The following is an 11548-nucleotide window of genomic DNA, read 5'->3' as shown; positions in this document are numbered from 1 at the left end:
ACAAGAAGAGCCAAACCTTACATTGTTTAATAACGCGGCAAAATTATAACAACAATCTTTGTTATTTTGAATAAACAAAACTGTCATTTTATGACTAGATAAAAGAACGGTACGAAAACCGAAAATACCGATTTTTGGATTGCATTACGGAATACCGAACCGAAGGCAAAATACAGCAGTTCTACTAATACTGCGGTGTACCGTTTCACCCCTATGTTTATGCTGATTGATCAAGCTAGATCAAGATTAGATCAGCCTCATCACAAACTGAAGCCATCAAATCCTCATTTTTCCATCTTCATGAGAGAGTGGGAGTGAGCTGACTCTGGTTGCCTCAATTTAGCAGGTTGATCCTGCCTTTTATGAGTTATGTCCCTTTATGTCCTTCCAACTGACTGAACAAATTTCACCCATAACATGACTTGATTGACCTCAACGTGGGAGCCTGGTCAAGACAATTTAACTACTATTTTATATCGACGTTGTAATTAAAGGGGTTCTTACCACACAAAGTGCCTCAATTTACTGGAGCACCTTGACTAAAAATATTCAGATTTGGAAAATATGTGTGGATGCCACATTGATGATGGTACATGTTTTGCAAGTCCTGCAGACCAGACTATGCAGGGAAAGTTTACCTACAATATGTCTATTTTGTTTTGTGGACGATGGATTGACTACTTAGTCCAGCCAGCCCAGTCGGGGACAGGTGGAAAACTTTTATAATCAGGTAATCCCTTTCATTAATAAAATGTCTCTTTGGAGCTGGTATGCAGTGAGCAAAATAGTTTCCAAATTTTGCCTTGTCATGCCTGAGGCCTGAAAATAATTCACCAGCCCGAAATTTGAATGTAGAAACTAAGCAAAAGATTACAAAAATAGATGAGAATGAGATATTGACGGTATGACACAGGTTTCATCAATAAGCTGCTGATATGATGATATACAATTATGTACTGGTGAATTTGGTCAATACCTGTTTTTATGGACCTGCGAAAAGCAATATTGACCAAGGACGAAGTCCGAGGTCAATATTGCTTTTCGTGGGTCCATAAAAACAGGTATTGACTGAATTCACCAGTACATAATTGTTTTATTATGTAATTACCAAAAAACAACAACTTCTAAACACCAAAACATGTCCATTTAGTCAAGAAAAGTAATTTTGTTTTTGCTACAAACCAAAAAAGTTATGTCAACAATACTGTGACATGTAAACAATAGAATGACGTCATAGCGTGACGTCAAAGTCTATTTTTAGTAACTCAAGTCAATAAGACTTTTGGTCGGACCTGGTCGGACCATCACACTCACAAAATTAAAGAAGTTGTTATCCATAAAGTTTGTGGTCTTAAACTCATTTTTATGCAACTTGTCAAAGACAATCAAGGACCTACATAAATCAAGACAGAACATCACCACAAACATTATGTAATATAACCCAAAAACATATGGAATAAGTTGACAGATTAGCTTTTAACAATATTCTCCATCATCTGAGCACTAAAATCACAATAAACTTTTCACACCGATGTTCCCTACATGATTAGTGTGTTTTGTTAATATCACAAACACACAACCATATTCCAGCTATATGACCTTGACCTCTAAAAGGTCAAGTTTGACGACGAGACCAGGAAACAGTGACATGTTATCAAGCCAGTCACCTGACCACACGATTCAACTGCTGGCCTTACAGCAAAGGTAAGTGTATTGGGCCCGCAAGTAGGTCACGGCACCTCACGAGACCGGTGACATACAACGTACACGTGGTCTGATCTAGTAAAGTCATATTTGGCGGTCATGCAATTTGGAACCAGGAGCTGGACGCCATCTCGCATATCACAAGTTGGCACACACAAAGGGGGCCAGGAACCAGCTTAGTACCGGAAGTAGGGCCTCGCGAGAATTACAGGGCCTATTGGGACCATTTTAATCACCTTCTGGTGATGATTTCAAGTGGTTGCTCAAACAACAAGTACAACTTTTCCTCCAATTCATATAACCTTCTAGAAATCAGTACTAAAAAAGTCTGATGCACTTTCAAATGGTAATGGAATGTAGGTCAACCGACTCGGTGGCTAGTCAGAAACATAAATTCAAAATCATGACATGTACCTTCACTGTTATTGTTATAGATGTGACATAATTAAATATTATTACCATATTTTATCTATTTAGCACTATTCACATACAGGAAACACATTCTGGTCTTAATCAACACAAGTGAGTGCTAGGTCAATGGATGTAATGAATATGATTCATTTACATGTATATTTAATTTTATTTTGCAGACATTCACAGCTGATGGCCTATCACCCTGACTGCCACAACCATGACAAAGACCATTGCATATCATAGACATTCTATAATAAGTGTACTTATTTTAACTATCAGGTGTAAAAGGACAATATATAATCAATATTTTAAATATCATAGCATGGCTCCATCTTCGTGAGAATATTCTTCTAGGAATTTCAGTCCCTCTTTTGTCAGCGAGTCTGTATTTCTGATTCCGCCTCGTATTTGCACGATGGCATCACACAACCAACACAATTGTTCATCCCAGAATAACAAACTCATGCCAGTTTACTCTTCAGTGTGTAGTCTCACCACAAACAGCGAACTACTCGTCATCACAAATATTCTGTCATTAGTTGCCCGCAGTCCCAAAATGTCATCGGTGGTATCTAGGGCAACCACTTGTTGCTTAGCAACTGCATTCACCTGCCGCCCGGTTTTCCTGTTCCTCAAAGGGGAGGCAATCGGCATATGTTGCCTGTAAATGTACAGGTGTCGTGTGCAGTCAGATATCACAGCGTATGACATATCTGGGGAGCAGGAAGAAAACTTTCGCTGGACCTTAGATGCTTGCACATATCCAAATGCATGCAGCATTCCGACATGATCGAGAATTTGTTTGCCATCTTTCGCAGCATCACTTGGTTGCCATAGTGACCCATCGCAATCGTACCTGAGACACACAGCGGGTGTTTTACTGGGTTCCAGACACACGTTGAACAGCCACTGATGACTGCTGAGATACACCTGGAAGATAACAGAGTGAGTGAGTGAGTTGGGTTTCATGCTACATTCTAACAGCATTCCAATTACATCACAGCATGTCAGATTACTGAGGGAAGAAAGCCAAAAGTTGTACAAAGGATCACAAGTATGGTGCAGACAAACCCAGAAATATAATCAGGGCACAGTGGGATTTGAACTCATAATCATAGGTTTTGGGTGTCCTCAATGAATGCACCTATGTTAATCGTCCACCTGTGCCACAAGACTGTATCGAATCACAGGAGAATGTTGGTTTATGCCAGTATACAATATTTCAACAATTAACTGCTACCTATATATGACACAGTGCAGAGGTAGGCAGTCCAGTGGTTGATAGTATGAACACCAATCTACACTATCAGGGTACAAATGCACTGTAATCGCCAAATCATCATGTGACCCCTTTCTAAATCTTAGTCTGCTCTTTTGACAAACATCCAGTGCTTGGATTCCTGGACTCTGCATATCAAATTATTGTTATTAAACACCTCATCCTGTCTAACCATGAAGCAGCAAACATTTCCCAAACTGGAGACTGAAATTCAATATTGGTAATTTTGACTCTCCTGCTAATACTGTATTTGAGACGTCCTACTGCTAGAGGATGTACAGTATCCAAAATATTTAACAACCAACTTCCAGATGCTAAAGTTGTGTGAAAGCCGGCAAAATAATGAACAATTTGTAAGAGAAAACATTTCTCTAAAACAAAACATCTGCATCCTAGAGAAATAAGAAAGTGAATGAAGACAAGCACTGTGAGTCACATGGTCGACTGGAGCAGGCTCCACACATGCATGAGCTTACAGTGACTGCCTAAAACAATATCTGGAGCTGGGAGGTGTTCGGGCAAGGTGTTTAAAGAAGGTTGAAAACTTCGTTCCAGGTCATTTTCACTCCGAGGTCATGAGAACAAGAGAATGTAGATAACATGAGATAGGATAAGTCTTAAACTTTCAACACTGGTAGTTTTTGACTGCTCTTGTTAATTTCTGTATTTGACATGTCCTACTGCTAGAGATTGTACGGTATCCGAAATGTTCAAGTGTTGCATTTCATATAATCATTCATTTCTCAATTTTGTAATGTGCACCTCATTAGAAATCTTGTGAGTTTCCCCATCTATCCGCATGAACCATGTACTGTCCTCAGTGCTGGCATCACAGTCTTCCAGATCCTGGGTGTTGAATGGCTTCCCCTGGTCCTCCTCTGGGGCGGGGTTCTGGAGGCAACAACACAGGCATCATTACCCTGGGAGCACAACATCATCACTGTACTTGCAGCACAACACCCTCACTACTTTAGCATCACAACACCCTCACTACTTCAGCAACACAACACCCTCACTACTCCAGCATCACAACATCCTCACTACTCCAGCATCTCAACACCCTCACTACTTCAGCAACATAACACCCTCACTACTCCAGCACAACACCCTCACTACTCCAGCATCACAACACCCTCACTACTTCAGCATCACAACACCCTCACTACTCCAGCACAACACCCTCACTACTCCAGCATCACAACACCCTCACTACCCCAGCATCACAACACCCTCACTACACCCTCACTACTCCAGCATCACAACACCCTCACTACCCCAGCATCACAACACCCTCACTACTCCAGCATCACAACACCCTCACTACCCCAGCATCACAACACCCTCACTACTCCAGCATCACAACACCCTCACTACTCCAGCATCACAATACCCTCACTACACCCTCACTACTCCAGCATCACAACACCCTCACTACCCAAGCATCACAACACCCTCACTACTCCAGCATCACAACACCCTCACTACTCTAGCATTACAACACCTTCACTACTCCAGCATTAAAACATCCTCACTACAACACCATCACAACATCATCACTACAACACCAAAACAATATCATAGCAACGCCATGACAACATGACAACCCCACGAGGGGACAGTGAGGTAGCCTAGTGAGTAAAGTATTCACCCATCCTGCCATGTTTCCCCTCATGGAATAAGATGTGTTGTGCCCATATCTTGTGTCTCCGGAACAAGAAACTTCCATAACATTGCTAAAGGTGTCATAAAACGTTTTTACCCACTCACTCACTCCCAACACTCACCACACAGACACATCACTTCTTATACATACAGGAAGAGTAAGTAAACTACCATCTGATCTGACGTATATGAGGCCAGTCTCTCATGAATCTGGTTGATCTGGTCAGGGTCTAAGACCATCTCTCCTCTGTTGTCACCAATGACAACAGTCGGCCACGCAGTCTGGTTCTCTTTGGATAAGGACAGAACCAATCTGAAACACATCCAGCAGTTCATCAACCTGTCAACCACTAGGCTGTGCCAACATGAAGACACTGGGACACAAAGATGACAGCCAATGTGCCCATGTCTGGAGTTACCATGACAACACTTAACACTGCAACAATGCTATTACCCTATCAGCTATCACCCTATGTACAATGTAATAGCTGCAAACCTCAAAGACACTTTGAAAAGTGAATTAGTGTTTTTAAAACATTACATTAATTTCATGGAATATTCAAAATTAAACCAATGTCATCTTTGTTAATAATATTGATATTGCACAAAAATATTAAAATGTGCAGCAAATGACAGGATGAAAAAGTAGAGGTTATATCCATCAATTTGATATATGCATGTTCCTTACAAACATAGCTCACTGTATCTGATATCTGTTTGTCTGTGTGTCTGTTGTTCAGCGCCACACTCAGCAATATTCCAGCTATATGGCGGCAGTCTATAAATAAACGAGTCTGGACAAGATAATCCAGTGATCAACAGCATGAACATCGATCAACACAATTGGGATACAATGACGTGTCAACCAAGTCAGCGAGCCTGACAACCCGATTTCGCTCATATGACGATGTGCATGTGTGTGTATGTGTGGCTGCTTGTACTAAGCTGGTTTTATAGTGCTAGCCCACTAAGATACCATGCCGCAGTGAAGTATGAATACCCCACTCAGACACATTGTACTGACTCCGAGCCGACCAGGCAGGGACCAACAAGTACCATATTTTAAAGGTCACATGCAACGTAAAACACAACTTTGCAGATTCTGATACCTTTCGGTATGGACTTAACGAAACAAATCATCAAAAATGCAAATTCAACTTATAAAGTTGAAAAATAACGCGATGAAAAAAAACGCGCGAAATCGGAGTTCAAACGATTCACTAATTTTCCCCCGACTTTTGGGGGGAGAACTGGTTTCAACAGCTGGGCTGCGCTCATAGCACGTGCGCAGTGAAATAGGTTCGCGCAACTTGGAAGCAGGCTGTCCGGTGAATACTCGGTGAAGGCTTTGGTGTGAGCTATTTTCCCAATGTTTTGTTGATATCTCACAGGCGCGAGCTTTTTATATGTTATGACAGTAAATAAACTGTTTATATAATTTCATTTGTCTATTTCACCACACGTTCTTCTTACCGAGTCACTTTCTCAGTTCGATACTTAAAAGCAATGTCATTATTTAGTGTTGACAGAATTTCTAACTATGATATTATGTCGTTGTCACAGACAAAACTCAATGTCTTGTTTTATTGACACCTGTGTGTCTGCCTGCCTGTCTGCTAATGACAATATTCAATACACAACTGCGATCACTGACCACACGCAATTTGAACTTAACACCAATCAGGCTATACACCATAAACAAAACGCATTGATTTATGGCCCGAGTTCGGTCTCTGTCACATTATGTAATTACACAGACAGGCAGGTGTGATACTTGAACACATGACATGTTATGATGTCTGTTGATTGCAAAATGTTATACACAAAAAATGAGCATGTATTTACAAAACCCAACATCTCTATATATACACACACAATGAGCCGTGAGGGCATCTGCAAATGAACCAGCCGTTACATTTGAGAGCACACCCACCCGCTCTGACTGGGTTCGGTATCCCGGCTGCTTCGTTTCTTGGGAAGTAAACCCAAGTACACAATATTGCACTTTTGATTGTACGCATATAATTTTGTTTATATGTTTTTTCATAACCAGCAATGTATATTATATGTCATGAATAAGTGATAATTGTGTTTTAATTATGTTTGATTTTTTGGTTGCATGTGACCTTTAACATCTTTTGCTATGACGCGGTCGGGGATCGAACCCGCGACCTCCCGCTCTCCGGGCGGACCTACACATCAAAATATGCACCACACAAACGTCACTGAAATATGAAGACCTATTTTGACGATCCCTAATTACTCACTTCTGCCCCTCGATGGTCCATGTGCTGGCCTCAACGTCCACCTCGGTGTGCAGCGCCCCCTTCAGGAGCACTGTGCTGTTCTTGACCCCAAAGTCCACATGGTCTGCACTGAGGGTCAGATAGATGTCGGCCTTGCTGACCGTGGTCGGGACAGTGAACTGGACATGTATGTCCTCGTTGTCCTGTGTCCAGGTGTATTCTGGGAGCTTGTCTGTCAATAAGGTCAATCATATGCACATATGCCCTCAAGGAATGTAATAGCCTTGATTACAAGGTTAAAAATGTCAATATGTCCAAATTTCCAAGACCAGGTGACAAAATAAAACTAAGGAGAGGTACAGTCAGACAATACTCCAGAATAAAAGCAAAAAGAACAAAAAATCATATGTAAAATTTGAAAATGGGAAATGTGTATTTTTGAGCTGTCAAGTTTACAAGAGTTACTTCCCTTCCCTTATCCATATTTCAACGTTTGGTGGCACTGTCACACAGTTGTGACCGACGTGTATATTTTATAAGTTGATAACATGATAGATAGTCCCAACCAAAAGCTGGCATTGTAGCATGAACAACAAGTGGCTACAATCAAAGAGGAAAATATTGCTATATGTGCAATGATGTTACGATTAATAACCTGAGAGTTATTTCATCATTCCTTAGCCTGATTCATTGATTGAAAACCGCTTCTTGGTTGAAGCACTATGTGAAATAGTCTCAAAATATTGCTGGCCAGGTGGGTTAGCTAGTTTTTAGAGATACTAGCATGTTCAAATTTCACAACTAATTACATAAAGAAAAATAACAGATTTATTCCAGATTTTAATTTTTGCCCTGGTATTAACATAGTAAATCAAAATTGCATTGGCTAATATTTCAGGAAAACCCTTTTTCAAATTTTCACTGCCTATAACCAAATTCAATTAAAATTCACTGTATCATATCTACTTGAGTGTCTCAACCACATTCAAAGTAGACATTTAAAAAGGATTGTTCAAAATTATCATTTGTAAATTATCTTGATGATCTTACCATCTCTCCCCACAACTTCCCAGTCCCCCTCTGAATCAGGCTGCACTGGCTTCACAGAATCTGACACCAGCTTGTAGCGCTGACTGGCCGAAATCAGGACAGAGTTGCCTCCCTTGTCTAAAGCAGCATAGTCATAGGGCTTGCTTCCCTCCAGTCGTCTCGTCCTCTCCACACACCAGGTCTTCTTGTCAACTGCATCACAAACAGTGACACATCACTGAAGGCCTTAAAGTTCAATTTATTACAAAATTGTAATTTTTCGGATAAAACTGATATCTTATACTTATCCTGACACATGCTATATTCCGTATCTCCCTTCTCCTTTTGACATTCAAGTGGAAACTTGAATCCTGTTTAGTTCCCGAAGTGAATGTACAATCACTCACCCTCAAGTTGCCTCCCTTTTCCCCGCCATATTGCACCCACATGACCAAAACCATGCTGTCCTCACTCTCTCCTTCATCGCCCAAGCAGACGGTTGGGCGTTCACTTCAGGGTCCTTTTTGCGCTTTATATCCTTATAACTTTAGATCTTTAGCTCAAATTACGCCAAAAGGAAGATAATCAATATAGCATGAGTCAGGATAAGGAAAACTTAGCTACATGGCTTCAAGTACTTTTTTCCAGGTAGCCAACAGTAAAATCAAACTGTAATCACTCATTTACAATCCTGTTAAATGATGAATGCGATTATCTCCTGATAAAACATGTTACCATGGTTACCTGACACTATGGTGATCCACTCAATGACTGTGAGGAAAGGAGACATGGAGGATCCAGCCTCGGCCTCCCTCTCCTCCACGTACAGGAGGAGACACTCCACGCGGTCTGTCTCATTGTCCGAGTGATGTACAGAGTCAACAACAACAAACTGCTTCCCATCACCTAGGACCGGCTTGCTGTACAGGCTCTGAAGCATTGGGCATCACCAGCATTAACTGAATGTTCATAGTATCTTCATCATCAACATGATCAAAGCATTTCATTTAAACTTTCTTGTTTCATCTGAGAACCATCAATATACAAACTGGGGCTTCAAGATTCATCTTTGTGTCTGTAATGTGTCTCTTTGGTGTGTTATCAAAAGAATTGATGTGAATCAAGATCTGTAAATAGTCGAGCCTGTACCAGACAATCCAATGACCAACATCACGAGCATCAAAATACGCAACTGGGATATGAAGACATGTGTATTCAATTTTTTAACTAAAAGTTTTTTTATTGGTATCAATCATTGCTTCATGTGTTGTGTGAAATAATAGTGATGATTGATCATACACATTATATAAGATGTTTGATAACATTGAATAATGACCCGAATATTTGAACCAAAAGTGTAAAGCTTAACCATTCAATTATTGGAACAGAAAGCACTGCTAAGAACCAACCTTCCATTGTTTTGGCACCCCTTTCCTGTCCCCAGTGTCCAAAAGATACAGATTCCCTGCCCCGTCAGACAGCACTGCCAGCTGTTCTGTAGGGAAGGTCAGGGTCACATTAAAACGTCCATGTTGCAGCCTCAAATTCGCCGACTCAGGGATCCCAAATAACGAATCACTGATGTCAACACGGTTTCCCTGAAATGGACAAGCTTTATCAGCTGTTAACAGTTAAAACTTGGCATGTTTGACCTAGCAAATATTTCATAGAACCACAAAAATAGTGTAATTAATTGGAAAGTCAACATCACAGGCTGTCTAACAACATATGAGTGAATGAGTGAGTATGGTTTTACACCACTTTTAGCAATATTCCAGCAATATCACAGCAGGGGGACACCAGAAATGGACTTTACATATTGTAGTATTTTGTACCCATGTGGAGTATCAAACCAGGGAAGTGAATGTTTTAACCACATCCACAAATGGAAATACAACATGGATAGCATTTTAATAAGAAGGCTGTATTACTATCAGACATCATTCATGATCAAATATATATGTTTTAGCCAAAGAAGGTAACCATGGCAACAGCAGTATAAATGATAAACTTACATCAGTACCAAATGCTCTGTGAACGGCCCAGTCACTATCAACAAAGTAAACTGACAGAGGTTGCCATGGATCAGAAATCAAATGGTTGTGTACAGACAGCAGCTTTGCATGGTGATATGAGAACTGCTCATCTGTCAACTTACTGACATCAATGCCTGAAAAGAAAAGGGTTCAAAAGATGCAAAGATCAACATGTCAAATTTAAGAGGGCATGATCACAAATCACCACGATTGCTATGATCACAGATGAAAATACATATATACAAGAGTTGTCATGATCGTGGTCATAATCATATAACCATCATAATAACACTTTTAACATGAATACCATGAATAAATGCTCAGATTTCTATAAGAATGTTAAGTAACTCTTACTATACGTAAGTACTCAATATAGACACGTTGACAGCATTCATAAATGATTCATTTCTTAACACACAAACTGACAATTTCAGTATCGTTTCAATTATCACGGTTTTGCGTATCGAAGAAACTTACCATAACCAATCTGCTTAACAATTACAGGCAGTGCATCAAATGACAACTTGTATCCATCAAAATATGGATTGATCAAAATCTTTTTAAAATGCAACACATGAAATGACTCCACATATGCCATGATGCTAACTATTCGCGAGAGGCATTAACAAATGCTGAGGTACTGCAATCAATCCGTATATGGGTAAGCCACCTACTTCTTGATAACGACAGATATACCTTCGTCATTTCGAACACGTGTCCGAAATTACATGTCACTTTTTGTATAGAAATGATGGCGTCATTCTCAAACTCAGCAACTCCTTCCAAATGTATTTTCGTCTTGACTTTACCTTTATTTAACGTCTTGGTGTAAACTGGTAAATGATCCAGGGAAAGTTTATATCCGTCGAAATGTGGGTTTACCAGTTCTCTTTGGATACGCAAATCCCCCTGCACCGCCATGTTGTTTCTGATTAACATAAAATAGGAAATTGTTTTTACAGCGAGCAAAGAAATATAATACACACTTTCCAAAGCTTCAATAACAAATACAATTACTAACATTATAACAAAATATTTCATGGTATCATCTAGTTCTAGTATTATATACATACAGTCACTGTAACATCAAGATATGTATATTCGACATGATTAACATTTGTGCGTTCGTATCAGGAGATTATAGTTTTTGTAATAGCCCACTTCCGTTTTTATTTTTA

At 40.0% G+C, this 11548-nt stretch overlaps 1 protein-coding gene across 1 annotated transcript; it reads right to left on the bottom strand.

The window, feature by feature from the left end:
• Nucleotides 1-1304: 1304 nt before the first annotated feature.
• On the bottom strand, nt 1305-11291 carry LOC124272467 (nudC domain-containing protein 1-like). The gene is made up of 9 exons (XM_046707649.1): nt 11180-11291; nt 10350-10504; nt 9744-9932; nt 9079-9265; nt 8356-8547; nt 7327-7537; nt 5231-5372; nt 4160-4288; nt 1305-3048 (listed from the first exon to the last, which is right to left on the bottom strand). The coding sequence occupies exons 1-9, from the start codon at nt 11289-11291 to the stop codon at nt 2590-2592; spliced, it is 1776 nt and encodes a 591-aa protein (XP_046563605.1). The 3' UTR covers nt 1305-2589.
• Nucleotides 11292-11548: the final 257 nt, after the last annotated feature.

The sequence above is a fragment of the Haliotis rubra genome, unplaced genomic scaffold (genome assembly GCF_003918875.1).
Source record: "Haliotis rubra isolate DU_JTF1 unplaced genomic scaffold, ASM391887v1 Scf103, whole genome shotgun sequence".
NCBI lineage: Eukaryota > Metazoa > Mollusca > Gastropoda > Lepetellida > Haliotidae > Haliotis > Haliotis rubra.
Note: the sequence above shows the minus strand (reverse complement) of the source record. Positions and strands in the feature narration are given on the sequence as shown.

Bases quoted from the DNA above. Each gene is read 5' to 3' on its own strand.
- LOC124272467 (XM_046707649.1), bottom strand. From the start codon at position 11,291: ATGGCGGTGCAGGGGGATTTGCGTATCCAAAGAGAACTGGTAAACCCA. The intron at 10,505-11,179 runs GTAAAGTCAAGA...TTTTCTTTTCAG, and splicing joins CACCAAGACGTTAAATAAAG to GCATTGATGTCAGTAAGTTG. The intron at 7,538-8,355 runs GTAAGATCATCA...CCTTATTGACAG, and splicing joins GGAAGTTGTGGGGAGAGATG to ACAAGCTCCCAGAATACACC.